This window comes from Bactrocera oleae, chromosome 2 (assembly GCF_042242935.1).
Source record: "Bactrocera oleae isolate idBacOlea1 chromosome 2, idBacOlea1, whole genome shotgun sequence".
Lineage (NCBI taxonomy): Eukaryota > Metazoa > Arthropoda > Insecta > Diptera > Tephritidae > Bactrocera > Bactrocera oleae.
Window position 1 is genome coordinate 25,984,763 of NC_091536.1, and position 22,976 is coordinate 26,007,738.

The 22,976-nt window shown below is 35.8% G+C and overlaps 1 protein-coding gene across 11 annotated transcripts in view; it reads right to left on the bottom strand.

The window, feature by feature from the left end:
- The window catches only part of LOC106615948 (very low-density lipoprotein receptor), a 251,414-nt gene that overhangs the window by 162,080 nt on the left and 66,358 nt on the right, over positions 1–22,976 (bottom strand). For all 11 annotated transcript variants that reach the window (XR_004978621.2, XM_036372667.2, XM_036372668.2 and 8 more), the window contains one exon: positions 11,444–11,584. Coding sequence is in view for 10 of the 11 variants with exons in the window: in XM_036372667.2 (XP_036228560.2) it covers positions 11,444–11,584 (141 nt within the window). In the remaining variant the exon portion in view is untranslated. The remainder of the gene's footprint in view (positions 1–11,443; positions 11,585–22,976) is intronic.

Below are 22,976 nucleotides of genomic sequence, written 5' to 3' on the forward strand. Positions count from 1 at the left end.
ACTTGTAAACAGCTTCTCTCTCACACCTCAAAAACAAAAACGAAGACCATTTTACTTATGATGACGACACCGGCTTTTAAAAACTTTCTCTTAAATCAATTATTTACCAATTACGTTTTTTAACTGCTCAGGTCAAGCTTTCAGTTAAACATCAATGCTCTAACTTCCCAAAAATATTTAACTTGAATTTTGTCCGTGTCAATTTCAATTTTTCTTTTTCTGCTACATGATCTTTGAAAAGCAACATCAGTTAAACTGTACAACAATCCTGGGCTGAACAGAAATATTTCAGTATAAAACACACTCAACCGAAAGCAAATCACGGTAAAGTAGGGGCAAAGCAGTGTGACAGACTACCACTAAGCCAAATCACGCTTATGAACCATTGTTCATTAAAGCAGAAGCCAGTAATTGTGCCGATTCGGTTAAAATAAAAAAACACATACCAATAAATTGTTGGCTGAAAGATTAATGAGACCTTTTTAAGGATACTCTTTGCAATTATTTAGATTTTAAACGTGACAGTTCAAAATTGAATTGACTTCATTAAATTTACAAGAACTTTTCAATTTAGAAATTGAAATGCTAAACCAGTGCTGAAAGATTGTATAGAACCAATTTTAACTTTTTATCTACGCCGATTTTACTATTGTAAATCACATTTAAAAATCCAAACACTAAATATAATTTAATACTACTTTCTATCAAATATATACATATAACATATCATATTATATAACATATATGTGACTCATATTTTAACCATTTATAACTCACTTACACATTGAGTGAGCCGGCCAACCAACCCCAATCGCTATTGTGTAATGCCTTTCAACATTAGATGTTATTACATCTATGTCTCTTAATATATGTACATATATGTTTCTTTATATATGTACAATACATAAATAAATAATAAATCTATCGGAAAGGTACACTTGTTCCAAACTGACTTGGTTTTAATGGATATTTGATACCTCCCTGGCTTTCAAGATATTCTGGGCTGCGTATATGAAGTTAACCTGGACTGTCATCAGAGCAGAAACACTAAAAACTATTTTAGGAATGGTTTTTCAGAAAACTTCTCTTTTCATCGCCACTCAGTACATAAGCATAAGACTGATTCTAGTACTAGAGCAGATTAGAATATAAGTCTAGCCTTTTAAGGGGTGTAGGAAACATAGCACTGCTCATTATTAACGAGAGTACTGGCATAGATATTTATGGTTAACTCCTTCGAATAAAACTATTCGAGTTTTAGTGGAATTTATACAGCAATTCGCCGCTTTCCTGTTGGGTATGTATATGTAAACAGCTACTTTTATACCACACTTCTATATAAAGGATGTCCCAAAATTACCGCAAGATTAAAATTAAATAGAACACACAGTTTTTAGTCTTTCGGATGTAATTTTTTAATGAATCATAATGTTCATAGGATATGTTTATTTATGGAATAACACATTGGACAAATGGCCTCCACGGCTTTCCATACGCATACGAACTGGGTTATCATGTTGCGACCAGCATCATTTTCAAAAAAGTATGGTCCAATTATGCCTCCAGCCCAAAATGCACACCGAACAGTGCCACGTTGTTGATGCATTTGTTTTTCGACAATCACATGTGACACCCCAAAAGCGGAAATTTTGGCGATTAACCAAGCCAACAAGATGAAGATGTGCTTTTGTGTGAAATTTGCGAACTGTGGCCGTCCAGCTATTTTTGAAATATTGTTCAATAATGAACCCACGTTGTACTATCGTGTAACGCTCCATTTTTACTAAGCCCAAGCTGTCAGCTGTCGATTAGTTTTTTTAGGGTTGTCAACATTTTACTACATAAATGGCGGAAAATTTAAATCTTGCGTTAGTTTTGTAACACCCTGTATATATTTGTGTTTGTGCCAATGAGGTACTTCAATTCAAATACGATTTGCACGCTTTTGGGCCAGAAATGATAATGGCCATTTGAAAACTAATAGACCCAAGAGTAACATTGAATCCTTGCAATAAATCGGCCAGAACCGTAGCGGTTCAAGGCGCACATTGCCACCAAGATAAGCAAACATGCTCGTATGTAATATACATGCCAGCACACAGGCAAGCAATTACCATCTAGAGTATTTGTTGTTGTTGTTTTTGTGTGTACATACGCTGAGCATGTAATGTTACCGAAGAGATTTGACCGCGCTTGACTGCACAAGCGGCTCAGATGAATGGCAAATCCAGCAATCAACAGACAATGCTACACAACTATGCATGTATGCACATCTATACACACACGTGCCCTCATGCTCGACCAGTACTGCGGGTGCTTGAAAGGACACCTAGACCGACTCAAAGGTCACCTACGCTCAAGCATTTGGTGTAGGGCACACAAGGGGGGGAAGTATGAGAAATTGGAAGATTTGCTTACCTGCGTAGAGATAATGAATTTATCAGAGAAAGTCGCGTTTGCTAAAGGAAGAAGTGAATTGAAACTGGAAAGGATACAAATGCCCCAGACAGCAAGCGAATTTGCTATAACAACAAAGGCACACAGTAGGAAAACTGAAGTACAAAAGAGCGTTTAACAGCCACAAAAAGAGTTGGCAAACGATTTGCTTTTGAACTATTTGTGCACTCAAGGTCACAGGATGCGGGGTAAGCTGTACAAAACAATAACGGTTATGCAATAATTCCATCTTCCACTTTGTGTTGCAGATTTTTGGTGTGTAGGTATATGTATTGGTAAAAATATACATACATTATACATAGTTTGCCTTTGCTAGTTTCTCCAAAATTTCGCCACATTGCATTTTGACAAAGAAGATAAAACAATTAAGGACAACCAAAGATCGGAATACGAAAGAAAAAATATACAATGTACAACTACATCTTTCTTTGTATACAAAATATCTATTTTAAATTCACAATTGTTGGAGGCTAGGTTAAGGTTGACACCGATCTTCATTCCCATTTGTCACCTGTCCTATATATTGATCTATATTTTCGGGATTAACGAAAGTGTAAGCGGCCGTTACGATTCTTCCCAGATAATATTCCGAAATATTCGCCGTTTCCGATAGAGAAATGATATTTTTCCTCAAAGCAGGTGGGGCCACGTCGATTACCCATATCCTTAATTTGTCCACATGAAATTTTGGCTTGGTTATAGCGAAGAGGTAAAATTTGTCCGATTTCGTCTATCTACCAACTACCCTAGTGTTTTAAAGAAGGCTTATATTAAATTTCATGAAGCATCGCGATTCTTACACAAGGTTTTGGTTACTCGAAAAGTCAAAATACTAACAGAACGGCGGACCAACAGAAAGATATATTGTAAATAGTTCATTCGTCATTCTGTAAGCAGTAGTTTCGGCTACACAGTCTTACCGGAGACTTTCTGGTACCACAGGGAGCAGAAAGCCCTTGGACTTCGGTCCAATCTGCTCATTGGGTTATGGCCCCTTTGGGGAGATTCGTGGTGGCAGTGGTTGAAACCTAAATGCAGAAAGAACTGAAAATTCAGCCTAACTGGTTTTTCAGTTTTAAAAAGAAGTTGCAAACAGCAAATGGGTTCCGTACCCGAAAACGGAAGAGGTTTTAGGTCGGCCTCGAATCTTACCAAGATGGTAGTGTGGGCCCAGACACACTGCCACTGGTAACCAAATTAATACTTGCAAATAGCTCGTATTATTTGGGGCGCTTATCAACGCATTGTATTGATACGTTGTGCTTTGGAGCACCGTGAGGTAAGGCCGTTGCCGGCAGGTACTCACGTAAATCAACAACGAAAGTTAACCTTGACCGGTAAAAGTGACTGTTGGGACTGTCGTCGTACGGGATGTGGTTTTTGCTGGTTTCAAACTATTAAGAGATATTTCTTTATATGAATTCTAAAGAAATTATTTAGCAAATATTATATGTAATATAGTACAAGTACCATTGCAATATTATATAAATTACATGAAAAGCTTTGCATTGGCTCTAGAACAATCGAAATTCATGAAAAAGATACTAAATATGAGTTAGTGAATAACAGTTTCTAGCTTTTGGATATGCAGAAGTGCACAGCAAACTTATATCAACCACATTCATGTGGTTGGCAAACTCACTTCCAATTTGGCCACAAATTTTCTTTGAAACATGCATAATAATAAACCCTCCTCAACTAATTAAAGCGAACCCACTATGCTCACTACATTAATTATACACTGGAAATTCAAAAAACCACAAGCGCCTTCCCAAACTCACCCCTGTCTAAAACAATATAGATACTTATGTATATGTGAATGTGTGCTCAGAAATCACTGACCTACACGAGTGTTAAATTCCCAGAAAATACTTGGTAATCAATCAAAGCAAACCACAGCTGCCTCAGATAAACGACAAAATACAACAAAATTCAACATGAAGGGGCAAGATAACAAAAATTCTACAACAAAAACAATCGCTGCTATAACGGTAACAATAACCACAAAAACGCATGAAAATGAAAATTCAATTACACCAATGTAAGCACACAGATACCTACGTACTCACACATCCACACAAATATGCAGGTGTATGCGTTTTGTAGATATTGTAATTTTGTGGTCGTGTAGATAAGATATGTTAAGATATCAAATATAATATAAGAAGGCAACATTACAGCAATAATAGGTAAGAACAGTAAAAAATGCAATGACGACAGTATGGTCATATCATGGTGACAAGCGATTGGTCACTCAATTACCATGGTGAGCCACAATGATAAAATCACATTACTTTACATACACAGTGGATGAGCAACGCAAAGAAGAGCAAAACGAACGTCAATAACAGAGAAAATGAAAGCAATTTGATATTGAATGTGTGTACTTATGTAAGTGTATATAGCTCTCGATATTGGTTTGATATTTCTTGCTAAGAATATCACTTGCTCTCAATTGCACTCACTCTTCCCGCTCGCCATCGATGTTAATAAATATTGTAATGAATGTTAGAATATTTAGAATGTAAGGCTCAATTGAAAATATTTAGGCCTGCTAGCTAGAGCAAAAGCATATGCGAAAAAAGTTACAGACTTAATCAAAAATGCCTAATGCGAAAAGTGAACAGCCAAGATATAAGTATTTAAATAATAAACACGAATGTGTTTAAAATCAATTTCAACATCAGAAGAAAAATCTTTAAAACAATTCAGAATTAGGGTACATGTCACCCATAAGAATTTCAAGAACAAATCTACTGACTGTAGACTGTCTATTTGCATTTTGCTTATTGCCACAAATCTGTAATGCGGCTTTTTCCGACGTACAAATGACTGATTGACTGAGTAGAATGCCTGAATGGCTTCATCAATGAGCGCTTGCTTGGGCATATCTGCAAAGCTATTTTCATATCAGCTACTTGTTTTTGTTTGTCTACGCTACTACGTTAATGCTTCTGTCTGTCTATAAATCGTAGCGATTTTCAAAATGCAAACACAGCAAAGCGACGCGAAATTGGATGTTGTGTCGAAGACCAGAAAAATACCAGATTTCATGCCTACATATACACATATGACGGCTCCCTTAATCATGCCTTATACGTTGCCGCTAAATTTTTATCCGAAGCAATAAAAGTATCCTCGCAGCAGATAATATCTGCCACTTACGCAAACATACACATAGCCATATGTGTTAGTAAACACTTAACCCACACTGCTTTGCTACTTGTAACATCTTTGTTTTGGTTTTCTCGGCAGTATTTTCTTTTATTTCGTAACGGTTTTAAAATCAATGTCGCATGACTTTTTATGGCATGGAAGCTGTCTGTATGTAATCCTTCATTCGCGATCGCGATGGCACAAAACGTACTATCAGGGGAGTAGCAAATAAATACCAACAACAACAATAAAATCACATGCAAACACAAAAAGTACGTAAATAACCTGCGATATAATTGTAACGTTGGAATTTAATTTATTTTATTTTGTACTCAACTCAAGCTACATAATCACATACAGACGATTTCATTAAGCCCCTGCTAAAAATGCGGGAAATAATCTATGGAAGAAGTGGATGTGAAGTTTAGGAAGGCGGACATCATTTGACAGAGCTGAAATCAAATCCACAATTCAATCGATCGATTGCGAAAGTATCAGTGGTGTATCTGTAGTTATGTGATGCTTGTGTATTTTTGTATCTGTTTAACGGTTTTTGTATAGCAAACATCAAACGGCAAGGGGCGTAATCAAGTGACAACCGTAAAAATTTAAAAATGAAACAATATCTGCCAATTACGCAAACATACACATAGCCATATGTGTTAGTAAACACTTAACCCACACTGCTTTGCTACTTGTAACATCTTTGTTTTTGATTTTCTCGGCAGTATTTTCTTTTATTTCGTAACGGTTTTAAAATCAATGTCGCATGACTTTTTATGGCATGGAAGCTGTCTGTATGTAATCCTTCATTCGCGATCGCGATGGCACAAAACGTACTATCAAGGGAGTAGCAAATAAATACCAACAACAACAATAAAATCACATGCAAACACAAAAAGTACGTAAATAAGCTGCGATATAATTGTAACGTTGGAATTTAATTTATTTTATTTTGTACTCAACTCAAGCTACATAATCACATACAGACGATTTCATTAAGCCCCTGCTAAAAATGCGGGAAATAATCTATGGAAGAAGTGGATGTGAAGTTTAGGAAGGCGGACATCATTTGACAGAGCTGAAATCAAATCCACAATTCAATCGATCGATTGCGAAAGTATCAGTGGTGTATCTGTAGTTATGTGATGCTTGTGTATTTTTGTATCTGTTTAACGGTTTTTGTATAGCAAACATCAAACGGCAAGGGGCGTAATCAAGTGACAACCGTAAAAATTTAAAAATGAAACAATGCATAAACAAAAGCAACAAGAAATATTAGGTCAAGTAAACAGTTCGTTCTATCTAAGTATCTAAGAGATGGCATTATTTTCCATAGTACTAGTATTACGTGTCGCATCATGTTATACTATACGGCGCTGAAAACGTGTTTATTCGCGCTAAAAGTTTGTCTTTAACAGTTTTTCGATTGATTGACTCAGTACGTTGTGGGCGCTCGTCAAAGATGGACACTAGCAAAGAGAAATTCGCTATATTTTACAATTTTTCTTCGATCAAGGCGAAAAAGCGGCCAAAACGGCTGAAAAAATTAATTTAGTTTATGGGCCTGATACTGTAAACGAATGTGTAGCACAAAAATGGATTGCCAGGTTCACGCGTCGAGAGGCCTGTCGTCGAAAATTGCGATAAACTCATGGAAATAGTGGAAACAGACCGTCACGTGAGCACTTATTTAATTGCTGAGGAACTAAAGATAAGCCAGAAAATCGTTTGGAACCATTTGCATTACCTTGGATCCAAAAAGAAGCTCGATGTTTGGCTGCCACACGAACTAAAGCAAAAAAACATGATGGACCGAATTTCCATCTGCGAATCGCTGCTGAATCGCAACAAAGCTAACCCGTTTCTGAAGCGGATTGTGACTGGCGATGAAAAATGAGTCACTTACGACAACATCGAGCGCAAACGGTCGTGGTCAAGGCTCGGGGAAGCGACCCGGACGGTGGCCAAGACCGGATTGACGGCCACGAAGGTTTTGCTGTGTGTTTTGTGGGATCGGCAAGGAATCATCTACTATGAGCTGCTCCCCTATGGCCAAACGCTCAATTCGGCCCTATACCGCCAACAACTGGACCGCTTGAAGGCAGCACTCATCCAGAAGAGGCCATCTTTGATCAACAGAGGCCGAATTGTGTTCTATCAGGACAACGCCAGGCCACACACGTCTTTGGTGACGCGCCAGAAGCTCCGGGAGCTCGGATTGGAAGTCCTAATGCACCCACTTTATAATCTGGACCTGGCACCAAGTGAATACCATCTTTTCCTGTCCATGGCGAACGCGCTTAATGGTGAGAAGTTGGCCTCAAGAGAGGCCTGTGAAAATTGGCTCTCCGAGTTTTTTGCCAATAGAGTCGCAGCCTTCTACGAGAGGGGTATAATGAAGTTGGCAACAAGTTTACGAACAAAACGGCGCATATTTGACTTAAATCGAACAAATGTACACAAAGTTATTATCTTTTGAAAAATCAATAAAAAACCGAACGAACTTTGTACTTGACCTAATATATGTTATAAAATAATTTCAAATATTTGAATAGAGCACAAAATAAATCTATAAACTTCTCAAGCAAAAGAATTGAAACTTTCTTTAATCAAAGACGATTATGAGAGAAACGCATTTGTTCAAAGGAGAAAAGACCAACAGAACTAATTTTTGAAACCGAGGCCGTAATAAAGAAAGAACCTTCCTCTGAATTATGTAGAACTAGTGGTTAGAGTTACATATGTCTTCTACTTTCAGACAACACAAAGTTAAACAAAATAACTCAAAATTAACAACAAAACAGAGTCAATTAGCTTAGAAATTAACATATTTTCAAAGATTAAGATTAGATTTCAAAAAATTTAGTTTATTTGTTGTAAATAGCTAATATTTGACAGACATCTGCCAAAATATTGTTTTGATTTCATTTATGGAGACTGTCGTGTTCAAAGAATGGAAACGAGAATTATTATTCTGCCTTACAGCAAGAAGGAGTAAAGTAGAATAACTTGTTAATTATTCATAATTTAAGGATACTCTTTCATAATTACAACAAATATATTTTTTTTCGGTCATTTCATTAAATGGTATTTCCTTTTCTCACTATATATATACTAAGTATACGCTCTCGTCTTCTTATTGAACACTCCCCACAGGCTTACAGGGAACCTTGACATTAATTTCTTGTCAATTGATCCTAATTGCGCAATTAGTGAATATCTCCATTTTATGGTGAATTAAGAACGAGTTTGAATTATTTAGAGTGCCAAAATTCTCTTAACGGACAATTGAATAAACAGATAAGAAAAAATAAAAAAGAGTTTTTTGGAAATTCCCACAGCTATGAAATCAGTCTTAATTCTAATGAGTGGTGAAGATAATAGTTTCAATCTATGGTATTATTATTTAACTGAAAAAACTAAACACCATTACTACTACTTAAATCGACTTTCATGAAAAGAACCCACACAGCACTGCACCAATTGACTTCAAGTGACAACGCTCATTGTAACACTGCAACTGAATGTTGCCGTTGTGACAATCAAGTGATATTCACGCAGACATTCTTGTGTGTTTAGCCAGGTGCAAAGTTGTATCTATCACGCAGCCATTGGACAGCACATATACACATATGTACACCTACGTCCATTATATCAAATGACAGAGCATACACATGCACGATCTGTGAAATGGAATTTTGTCAATCTCCGTAACCATAACAAACACCAACAATACTTGGATTACCTTCGAAGACTCAATTTTGGTTTCTCACAGCTCCGAAATATCGCCAACAGCTGCGTGTGAGTATTAAGCGTACATTCCAGCGAAATACATAGGTGAAGTCGATTTTGATAAGTTATGACATATACACTTTAAGTGAAAATTTATGAGCGCAAAAAGAGACTTAATGACTGCAAATACATTATATAAATATCAAACTGCAGCCACAGGATCGGAAACAAGAGCGCAGTTCGTTTAGTTGAGTCAGAGAGAAATGAGTTGACAACTGTAGTCCAGTTATCACTTAGGTTGACTTAGACTATTGTACTTCATACACATATGCAATCACATGTATAGGTATGTGTGATAGTGTACATACAAATGTATTTTTAGTATGTGAAAATATTATTAAATTGTAATCCTTAAGGATATTCCAGTTTGTAAAACGCAAAGGCCCATATAAACATAGCAGAGTTGCAAGCAGAGATTTCAACACTGGGTAAACGTTGTATGCACTGCGGTTACATCTTCTCGCCTGTTCGTGCACTCGACTGTGAAGCTACGCAACTTTGACATTGCTATTGCTGTGACTGCGCTTAAAGTGCAAAACAAATAATCAGGAATACGAAATATGGGACTTAAAGACTGACGCACACGTCTATGTACATATATAAATAGAAACACACTAACAGAACACACTAAATTTCTGCTTTAAATGAAGATATTTGCAGAATGAAGGTATTTTTTATAAGGTTTGAAAAGTAACCAATTATGAGCTATGTAAATATGTAAATAAAATTTTCAAAAAGAGAACTTTCGAAACTTAATGAAAGCTTTTGTATTCATCAAAGCTTGCACTTATATTTAATCATGATAGACATTTGTGTTTAGCTTTTTCCAAAGCTTTCATGGCATATCATAAATAAAGTCACCGCTTTCATGTGCACAACAACATTTAACCTTCATAATTTAGTGGTACATTTTTTACAAGCTAAAGCTTTTTTGGACGCTTTCACATATTCTATATATAGTTTTCACATGGTACTCACCAATACATACAATCTTCATTTATATGCTAATTGTTGATGTAGTTTTACTTAAAAGCTCTTCATCAAAGCTATTGCTTTTCAAAGTTTCCAGAACAGATATTATAAAAACCTCAACTATAGGAATATAACTCCAATACTAAAAGTATTCTATTCCATAAATATTTCAAGATACACCTTTGAGTTTAAAATTAAAAACTTGTAATCAAAAGTAGATTTTATGAAGCAAATACTTCAAATGTCGCTTGTTAATAGAGTACAGGCTGAAATTGCAATATTTCGTAAAAACCCAACCCAACATTGTGGCAGTTTAAGCACTTTTATACGAGTATGTAAAATCCTCCTGTGTGGCTGGTTGGCTGTGTGGTTTCTGTAGCGATGCGATTGTGAATGCGACCATGCAACATCACTCAGTGTCATTGTATTTGCTTAAAAACCGGAATTGCACACACTTGCAACTGTTACAATTTCCATGTCCCTAACATTGAATAGAAGAGAATTGAGGGGAAATTACTCTTTTTTACGGAAACGTACAAAATACCACTAATTGAGGGAAAACCTTGCCACAAAAGGCAGTAAATGTATAATTGTAACATTTCAGTCTCTTCATTTCAAGTTTTTTTTTTGTAAAAAGCGTCAAACAGTTGCTTGTATGCACTCTGTAGAAATTATGAAAACGAAAAAGGAGGTGTAGTACAATTAAATCTTCCAGTTTCTAAATTGCCTTTATGCCACCTACGCACACTCTTCTCTTCAATTAACAAAAAGCCTCTTAACATTGCTGTTGTTCCGTTTGAAAACCATGCAGAAATGCCTTCGAAAGCTACAATGCCTGGCCATAATATGCAACCAGTAAACGGCTTTACTTTTCGCATCACTACAAAACCACTTTACTTCCCACACAAACACACACATTTATATATATAGATTGTTATGTGCAATGTACCTTTTTGCACATCATCACATCACATAAATACATGTTTACATACAAGTGCAATTGTGCCGCTCATTGCACACACTTTATTCCATTGTTATTATTCGAATTACTTTGCACACTCACCTATATATTTGCAGTTAGCAATGCGCTCATCGCTGTGATCACTGCAGTCTGATTCGCCATCGCAGGTGAAGCGGATGGGTATACAGGCACCGTTGCCACACTGAAATTGTTTCTCTTCGCAGATTTTTGCTATGCTCTGTGCTGAAAGATGGAAAGCGGAAAAAATAACATTATCAATATGTATTTCTGAATTATATATACATTTACCATTATTAGTAAAGCGATTAAGATAAATTAAGCAGCCATCTTAATATACCAAAACACATTCATCGCTCATTTCTATAAGACACACTCAACTTTATGATACCCAAAAATAATTGAATTAGATTATACGGTAATAATTATTAGACTATCTTAAAAATTTTTTCTATAAATAATTTTTTTTCTTGGCGATTGAATTTCCAGTTCAAAATTACATTTTAGGATATTTATACTCTGCACAGGCTATATTAAGTTAGCTACGAAGTTTATAACACCCAGCAATTAATGTGACGAACTTAATTAATTTACCCATGTCCGCCCGTCTGTATGAAAACGAACTAGTCTTTCACTTTTTGAAATAATCGATCAAAATCAAACCCTTGTACAGAAAAAAGTTTTATTTGACAAGATATCTTCACGAAAATCGGCACAGATTACTTTCCAAGTCAGGGCTACAATATTTGAAAAAGTTGTAGAGGTCGAGCCAATATATATATAGGAACTCAAACTGGTCGAAAAAAATCAAGATAAAGAAGTTTGTATATCTTTTTAGGCATTAAGAAATGCCCATGTGAAGAGTATTATAGCTTCGGTGCAGCCAAATTTAACGAAGTTTTTTTTTTCCTACTGCTTTCCGAATGCTTCTATAACTACTTCACTTAAGTTTTGCACCCTTGGAGCCTTCGCATTACAAATGCATAAATTTGTATTCACTTCTTGGCATAACAAAAGCTAACAGTATTTATCTTTGCTTGCTGTTGCAAAAGGATCATCAAGCATTCAATGAAATGCAACAACAGTAATAAAGACATTACAAAAATAAACAATTTTCTGCTGTCTAAGCATTTTCACTCAAGTGAGCAACAGTTATTTAACGGTATTTTATATGTCAATTTCCACAGTTTATTTCTTCTTCTTCTCCTTATTGTTTTTGCGCATGCAAACTTAACCAACAACAACAAAAATAAACTGAACAGATTGAGAGAACCACTCTCTGGAAGCTCATTGAGACATTTTGTAAATAAAAAATTAAACATTTGACTAAATGATCAAATTATAAACATTTTTCTATCACTAATTTTTTTTTTTTTTTATTTAATGTTTCATGTATACTATTTATTTTAATACTTTAAATCGATTTTCAAATTCAAAGCTTTTATACGACACTAGGAAATTGGTCCAATACTAATTTAAAAAAAAAAAAATTACAATAAAATTAACATATGTTATTTATATTTATAAAGTTTAGATTTTAAACGTATTTCATTATATTTAATGATCAAAATTTCTAAATATAAAAATTGTTTGTACGAGAACTTATTTGAACTTTTAATGTAATCTGCATGTTACGCACCGTTGGAAAACCTACAAATGCTTTGCTATTTTTAGGACGCTGTATTTAGGTATTACGAGAAACCTAAGTAGTTCAAGCAGCGTTATGCGGAAAAGCCCTTTCACTATCGACACTTTCATCGCGGCACAACGAGGAGTAGCAACAACGCTGCCTTCAGCATTTTCCGTACGTCCTATGCATACACATATACCTCTACAAGCCGACATTTATTTTTCTATAAATTCTCTATTTCATTTCCAATTTTTTTCAGATTTCTCTAACAACTGTGCACACTCCGCGGCCCTTTCCCATGGCAACATACAGCAGTGTGTATGTAGGTATTTGTCGGCACAACAACACTGCTTCCAAATCGAAAAAGTTTTATTAAAGGCAAAAAATTGTTCCCTGAAAGAAGTTCTACTTTTTCGATTATTTATTTTACCCGGCATGCGTTGGCGTAAAATTGTCAACACCAAAAAAAAGCTAACAAGGGTCACACACATAAATATATTATATGTGTATGTGTATATCTGCGCCATGTCCAGGAAACGTAGAGCATATTTTATGCGCTGCTGAACTTTGTTAGGATGTCATTATCTGCAATTTCTGAAATCAATCTCAGAAATCTTTAGAAACAGTTAAGAGAAAGACCACGCGATAGGAAAAAAGCACAAAATTAAATGACTTTTTTCGTTTTCAGTGGACATTGAAAGTTTTAAATTGACTCCGAATATCTTAAGAACTATAAAAGCAGTGAGAAATTTCTAAGAAAGACAGAGAAAGACAGTGATTTTTGGATGACTCAAATGATTGTATATATTAAATATTATTAATTACTTAAACTCTGCTGCTTATTCCCTATTTCATTTAGTTAGAATTGTCTTATCCACCACCTTACCACTTCACCTGGTAAGCTGCTTCGACTTTTCCTGCATGATGCTCGAATACTTCACTTCTTTACTCTTTGACTTATACCCGTTTGACTTATTAGCTTGCATCGTCCCTTAACTCTTTAACTTTAAGCACCCACCTCATTTATCTCCGCTAACCACGCCACGTGCACTCTCTCCGCGCATAAGTGTATTCTCACCATAGTAACTACCAATATTTCTTAGGATTGCATTCCTTCAATACCTGAACAAATCTCCAGCCACTTAAAGGTTGCAGCTTCGTCTCTGCCGGAAGCACTTATCTTAAACGCGCGCTGCTGGCAGCTCCTCACACACAACCAAATTCTATTTATAAATTTCAACATTTGTGTAATGTAAGTAAGTGTTCCACGAAAGATATTGAAAATTAGGTATCGGTTAAGAAGCGAAATAATTAGCTTCATACCGGTATATTATATACAGGTAAAGCTACATACGTATTTATATATATCACATGACGTGTGCTAATAACGCCGTTAGGTGGGCAATTAGTGGAACTACTCATTATAACAGATTTTCAGGAAAATCGTTCTGAATTTGTCATATCCGCCTTCATATTGACATTCGTACGACAAATAATTACGTGAGAAGTCAATCGTAAATATGTATTATCAGCCATACCTTACTAGTTAGTTTTTGCTAACTAAGTATAGATAGTGAGTTAAAATCGTGAGTGATCATCTCTCAGAAAGTGGTTAAGCATTGAGCGTAATTCTGACGAAAAATTGGTGAGCAAGCTTACACTTTTCGCAGCCTCCGTTAGCAAAATAATGCAACGACGTAGGAAGAAGGAAACCGACCAGATATATTGTAAATACATATGTCCGCGAATTTGCATAATATAAGAGATACAATACTCGCGATCTAACGATAAGTTATCAAATATTAAATAAACTCAGATTATTATTATATAATGCAATTACGCAACGTCAACTTCTTCACTTTGCTAAAAAAAACAACGTTTTCTCCATATTATATTATTAGCACTCCAAACTATTTTCTATGCTTCATTTTCAGTTGTCACTTGCGACATTGGCATCACCTATTTTTCCAACACATGCAACCCACCATATTGGCAGTGACAACTTTCTTTTCAAACACTCAGATTGACAGCAAAGTGTTGCACACCTTGAACTGTTATCGCCCCAACGCATTCGCATTCAACTGCGAAGGTGCTGGCGCCCCACTTAGCAAGAGGTCCCCGCAAACGGTTGCACACAAATACTTGCAGTTGTTACCCAGAGAGCAAATGAAATTTGCCAAAAGAGTAATAAATTTTTGTTTTAGAATAATTCGAAAGCAGTACGTTAAAGACTAAATCTTTACATATGGCTGCAATGGGGAAAAATCAAAAAATTATAAAGTTTGTTTATTCCGACAAAGCACAAAACAGTATTTATGCAACTCTTCACAAAATGTTAAGTTCCCTTCTAAGGGCTTACATTAGCATACCACATGGTTGGATTGAAAGCTTTAATATCCAGAGATAAAAACAGAATTGGCATGAATGAATTAAAACGAATGAAATGTGTGCGTGAAAGACAATATTCTAGGACCACCGCCTTATCTCTTGGCTTGTCTTTTACTTATCACCCAATGCGGGAGTATGTGTGTATGTCGTATTTGACAAGACATCGCTTACTTTCTGATCCCACTTTAGTCAACTTTCCATGTGTTTATTGTTGAGCTTATGGGTTTTCATAGTTCAACGCGCATAAATAAGTATGCGAGTTCTCCACCTTTGGCACAATGGATATGTCAAAGGATATTGCTGCTTGCATAGCTGTTATTTGTCAAGTAAGGCGGCTTATTACAACTCGACACTTAACAGATCCACCCATGCTCTACTAGCAGCTATATATAGGCTCAAGCAAACAGCCACTTTTGAATTTTTTTTTCGTTTTTATCTCTTATTTCCTGCCATTTTTTCAATTTTCTCACTTTTCCTTCCAATCAAAAACTTGTTTTCCATTTCGTTCATCCTTTATGTAAGACCTGCGTCAATGGTAGCCACATTTGCGCCTTTTCAAGCTGAATGTCCTTTTTACACGCTTCACTGCACCTTAGCCTCATCCTCTTTTAATCCTCCGCCTATATCCAAGTATTGCATGGTGGTTTGAAGTTTGTTTGCATTCTGCTCTGCAAGTCAAAACTCCATGGCGTCGGCGAAGGTTTCCATAGGCAAGCAGCCAGGCGAACAGACAGTCACAGCTGTCAGCCGCCATTCAATGAAGAAAAATTACGTCCATGATAATATTTTATCGACCTTCAATGCATGAATATGTAAGTGCAAATGTGCGCAGTCAGCCAAGCTAGTCAACGACGAGATGTAATCAATTTGTTTCGATTAGAAAATTTGAAAAGTTTGTGTTTCCGCCCACCGCTGGCGAAGCACGCCCCGGCAGCAATTACTTTGCCACACAAGCATACAATACACTCACACATATATAAAAAACTGATATACGTGCAATTTTTTTTAATGTTATTTTTCTGTTTGCCTTGTCCCTACCTTTCGCCTACCCTTTATTATTTTTTTCAATTTTCTATTAGAACTTTCACGCATGATGGAATTATGTGTGCCAAAAGAGCCCTAGTTAGCAAATAGTTCCTTTCGCTATTAGCTCGCTGTCTGTATAGACAATGGCTGTGAAAGGTTAGATCGACTGCATACATTGCTACTTATACGCAATAGTATCCCCCATCATTCACTATGACATTCATACGCTAGAATATTCATGGGATGCTTTTGGGGTAAATTTTCCAAACTTCTAAATATTGTGAGGATAGTGGGCACTTAATTTAATTTATTAGGTTTTTTAAACCTAAAAAGGGCATACAAGCAAATCAGAATAACAATTTCAACTAAGAAAAATAGTCACAAAGAAGAATAAATTCATTAAAACGTCACAATTTATGCAGAGAGCATCATTATGCAGATAGTTCAAGCTGTGGTAAGCATACATAAATACCGAAAACGTAAATATTATGTATGTATATTAGGGTGGGCCGAACATCCGTTTTTTTAGAATTTTCATTATTAAAACCGAAAATATTTTTCTTTGTTAAAAAAAAATATTTTCAAGAAAAAAAAATTTTCGGTCGTTAAAGTCAAAAGTTTTAGGAAAATTTTTTTGTTACCTTATAGCGAAATGGTCGTTATTTCAGTAACAATCAATTCTAGTAAAATTGGTTTTACATTTATGCAGTAGAAAATAGAATTCCCTATGAAAATAATAAGATCAGATACATTTTTCATCTAAAAAAATTAATACCATATTGAAAAATCTCACTTTAGAGGAAAATCGCAATTATCTCAAAAGCTATCAACTTTACGTAACTTTACTACAGGACCTTTTTTATAGAGAATTAAATATAAGGTAAGAAAAAAATGTTCCAAAAACTTTTAACTTTAACTGGATTTGGCAAGCCTAAAATGTCAACCAAAACAATTTTTTTTTCTTGAAAATATTTTTTTTTTTAACAAAGAAAAATATTTTCGGTATTAATAGTGAAAATTCTATAAAAACGGATTTTCGGCCCACCCCAATGTATATACATTGATTATTACAAAATTCATCGAAACATTAAGGGATGTTACGCGAGACATTTTTTTTCTGTAAATCAAGTAAACCCACTTCAAAGCCAATAAAACGCGCTTAAAATATTTTTGATCTTGATATCAAAGAAGAAATCTTAGTGCCAAAAACGTGTGTAACGACCACAAACTGAAAATATGTAAGACATTCCCGATTCCGTATACCCCTCAAAAATACTTCCGTATCAAATACATCAAAAAGTCTCTAAAGGTTGGAGATATGTTGATGCAAATATTGCAAAAACAAGTATAAATATTCAAAACGTAAAAAAAGTGACTTCTGAGTTCCAGAAAAAATTACATTATTAAATTAAATTTCTTTTAATTTCATTTTCTAGAATCAGCGCCTTTACTGCACAAAACCTCAGCTATTTCGTTTTTAAACATAGTTCCTCTTCTGTATCGCTTCCGCTTTCACTCATTTCATAAGCGACCTTCAATAACGAAGTGAATTGCATTTTCCAGCTATTCAACTTTGTCACATTTCCAATTACGCGTTCACAAAAGTTTTGACACACATGTGACGTCTATGACCTCGTGTCATGAAACAATGTAGCGAAGGTTCTCACCCAAGCCACCTCTGCCATAAAACAGTTATGTGTTATTGTTGTTATTGTTGCTGCTGCTATTGCTAAGAGGTCCACCAAATGCTTTATTACGCTGTCAACAACAGTTGGTGACGCGAAGAAATACAAAATATCAGTTCAAAGCTGTGTTAGTGAACGGCGGCGACAACATGCGGCAAAATAACAATAACAACCACAATAATGGAAAGTAGCAGTGGATTTCCTAATAACGGAAAACGCGTATGCCTCCGTTGTCTCAATGTTTGGCGTCGAAGCGTTACTTCCGCTTTAACGCCGTTGGGGTAGTGCCGGCAAAAGGCAAACCTCTAGATAATACTTGCGGCAATATTATACATATGCATACATATGTAGATGGGTACACCCGCGCAACTTTTCCAATCAACTTGTCACGTCTAAGTCTGTCACGTACGGAAGTTTAGTGAAAAGGTAACCCTTTAAGGTGCCTTATATTAAATAGCAGAAACGCTAAAGTTATGTAAGACATGCCTGGTGAGTACCCACATTTCTTCATGCTGTGATCTCAGACATCTTCGGCGCTTGGCATTTGTTGTGAGCGCCTAACCGTCATTTTGAAGTTCTCATATGGGTTGTCGGACTACTCGAATTGTTGGATTGTGCAAATGTAGGTATTTAGTTTAAAAAATTCTGCTCGAAAAAGTTTTTTCTATAAATGGCATAACTATTTGCTCCTTTGCGTTTTGCGGTTGCCCATTCACTGCTGTGGGGATTCACGGTTGTCACCTTTGTTGTTATTTGATTATTACCATTTTGTTTTAGGCATTTGCCCAATTTGTTTTTTTTTTCATTTTCATTAGCGTCAGCAACTTAGTTATTGTGACTGAACTTTATGTGAAGCATTAATCTATGAACTTCGAACGGGGCCGCGTTCTCGAAGCAAATCAGCATAAAGTGTTTGAAATATATAACAAATATAGCTATGTAATGTCAATCTCAAATTCTTCGTTATTCTTACTGAAATATCTCTCATTCGTTGCGTTGGAGGAGTTCAGCGTTTTACACTTTTAGAAAACCTTTTCAGTTTTGACACCCAAGAGCTCACCTTTCAGTAAAAAGAAGTTGTAGTCCGGCCGGGTAATTAATTGAATATAAGTTGAGAGCTATAAAGTAAACTGAAAATACAGGTACTAGAAAAAGAGTTTGAAATTTCTAAAGTATAATTTTGTATTGTTTCAAATAGGCGAATCTCATAAACTAGTTTTGCTATTTCAGAAGACTATTAACAAAACCGTACATCTTGATTGAACTTGCAAAAAACAACACAAAGAAAAATATATGATAACAAATTTGGGTATAATTTCAAAAATTAATTAAATCAGTTTCGGTTCGCCCGATTTTCGAAATTTTTCAGTTATTCGTTTGATTTGAAATAATTTTTTTTTAATACTTTTGAAGATTTTCTTTTTATAGCAAGCCATTTGTTGACTTATGGTACTTTCGCATAAATTAAATCTGACGAAGTTAGTTTTTATTTTATCCATGCTAACCGTAACATTTGGTTATATTAACCTCAATTTTACTAGAACCATTGGACACACATTCAGTATTCATTGACACTTTGACATTTTACAATATTCCAGCAACTCATACTACATTTCCCAACTTATATCTCGAAATTGCTTCACCAACTCGAAAATTTACTATGATATCTAATATCAGTGTTTGCGTTTCATTAAAAACGGATTAAAATGTTTGCATAAATATACTTTTATTTTAGTAATATGCAAAATAGTATACTAATATTCACTTAGAAGCACGAGGTCGCCACTCACATCCTTTCTTGCTGCTTCTCTTGAAAATCGTTGTTTGTGGTCTGTAAATGCAAAAACTCTCCCAAAACAAAAAGAAAAAAACGACAAACTTACTCTCCATAATGACTGTGTCTATTGAAAATTAAGCTTTAAAGTTTTATGTTTGCTTTGCGGGCGAATTCGGTTGGGCTTTCCCAGCTTAATTGCCAGAAAGGGAGTCTTCACTACATCATTACGTCGTTCGCTCCCAGAAAAGGAAGGAGTCGATTAGGCGGTCGTACCCGCAAGCGATGGATTTAAAGCAAATTAAGTGCATGTTAGTTATGAAATGTTCGTGAAAAGTTTTCCTACAAAATTAAGCAATTATGCTCATTAAGTGTTCATCATTTTTGGTGTCTCTCAAACTCTGAACTCAACTGAAACCGAAACTAATTTTCAACAGTCTTTCCTGGCGAAGCAACTAACTCGGTTTTTTTTTGGTGTTAGGTGAAAGCAATTAATAATTTAGTTTGTCTGTGGAGTTTGTTTCGTTTATTTGTGTTTACCTTATTAGGGTCGATTAAGCGTTCGTGGAATTACAACAAATATGTAACTTTTGAAAAATTGATAGCATACAGTCAGCTATCAATTTTGTGAACTGTAGAGATATTTGTCCTAACAATTTCATCACACGGCGCCAACATAGTGCTAAAGTGAATTGAATAATATGTGTATGTGGTTCGATTTTAAGCTCGTACATTTAAGAAAATTTGTTATACAATATTGTCACCTCTTTGAACTTTTTTATAAAAAAATAATTATTTAAGAAAAAACCAACAAACAGAAAATTACAGTAGAAATAATTTTGAATATATTTGCCAACTCTTTAAAATTTCATTTTAACTAAATTTATAATACAAATTATTTAATTTAATATGTGCATACAATAAAAGAGGTTTAAGCAAGATTTCTGAGAATATATTTCTGAGAAGCATTCTAGAATTAGACATGGATTATTGTCTAAGGCGAGGTATCTTCTCGAAATTATATCGGAATCAAGTTCTTGTAAGGAACCTTTGTATTTGTGGAGGGTATTATAGCTTCGGTGCAACCGAAGTTAACGTGATTTCTTGTTTTTTTATTAGTATATTACGCAATTTTTGATTTAGCCCGAAAAAATAACTTCTTTGCATGTCACTTCGAATGGAATTCAAATATTTTTCTCCTTTTAAAAATATTATGATGTTTATCATGAAACCGAAATTTAAAATTACTACAACAATTAGTCAGAAGCCTATAAATATTACCTGTCGGTCGCAATCATCCTACTTACACACAAATAAATAGTTGGGCTTTGTATTAAAAATGAGTTTCTATCAATTAAATTGACGATTGAATACAAACGCAATTTTAATTGGCTAAATTAAAATGGAATTGTCTCACGCACTGAGGCAACAACGAATACACAAATATTTACAATTACAACAACATTACAGTGATACTCGTACGCGTAGCAGTAAACAACAAATTTAAATGGTGCAGCAAAATTGAGCAAACGACACAGCTGAAGAGCGGAAATAAACCCACACACCTATGCATGCGTTGGTGTTGCTTGGTCTACTGCTTGGGGTAGCAGAAGCACGAATCGTCGTAGACGTCTTGTCCTAGAATTCTTGAGTCAAACGAGCCTTACAATAATAAACAGTGGCACGCAAAATACCTTTCAAAAGGGCAATAAAGGTTCCGTAATAGACCTAATGTTTGCTAACGACGCGCTTAGCAGGCACATTAAGTGGGAGGTGTCAGACATATACACAAATAGTGACCACATGGCCATAATTGCTGAAGTTTTGTTCTCCCGAGAAACGGAACCCCTCAGTATAAATACCTCTCGAAAACGAAGTTGGAGACAAAAGGAGTTCAATACCGACGTTTTTGATATCGTCTGGAGTACGGCAAAGGCTCCAGACGGCGACGCCACCCACTTGGTATCCGCTGTGCAGAAGGAACTAGTTGCAGCATGCGACGCAACTATGCGCAGGACGAGATACAATAACAAGCGAAAACCAGTGTACTGGTGGAACGAAGAAATCGCCACGCTGAGAAAGCTCTGTCACTCAGCTAGACGTCGCTTCCAGCGTAACCAAGGAGGCGAGAATGGAAATCGCCTCAGAGAAGCCATTAAACGCCAAAAAAAGCTCCTAAAGTCAGCAATCACTCGTAGCAAAAGAGGTTGTTTCGAAAAGCTTTGTAAAGAAGCAAACATAGACCCCTGGGGAACCGCGTACAAAATATGTATGTCAAAATTTAAAAATATGCCGCAGCAACCTAAGAACTTCCAAAACCGAAAAGGCCACCTGAAGAACCTTCATCATATCGACCTCTGTGCATGCTCGACACGATTGGTAAAGTGTACGAAAGCATAGTAAGAAACCGCTTGGAGTTAGCAAACCAAAAAACCGGCGGATTATCAGAGAGACAATACGGCTTTATAAAAAAGAGGTCAACTATTGACGCACTAAGTGAAGTCGTTGATATTGCGAAATGTGCAATAAGTGGCAAAAGATGGAAAGGTGGCACCAAAGAATATTGCGCGCTAATTACCCTGGATGTGAAGAATGCATTCAATTCTGCGAAATGGGCAAATATCATCAAGGCCCTGTTCGAAATACGCGCTCCCCAATACCTTATAAATATTATTATGAGTTATTTTGAGAACAGAAGGCTGCTTTTCGACACAGATGAGGGTACCAAGAGCTACTCTATCTCGAGTGGAGTACCACAAGGTTCGGTCTTAGGCGCCCTTCTTTGGAACCTGATGTACGACGGGGTGCTAAGACTACATCAACAACAATCCGTGAAACTAATCGCCTATGCGGATGACCTCATAGTGGTAGCAGTAGCGAAACATCTAGATGACCTCCGGGTCAAATGCAATGATTGCATAAATGGTATACGACGGTGGTTCGCAACCATGAGTCTAGAGTTGGCTGAGCAGAAAACAGAGGTCTTGCTCATTAGCTCCAGGAAAATTGAAGAAAAACTATCGCTCACCATAGGAGAATGTCAGATAACTTCACAGCCACAGCTAAAGTATCTTGGCGTTATATTGGACTCAAGGCTAAAATTTAAAGAGCACT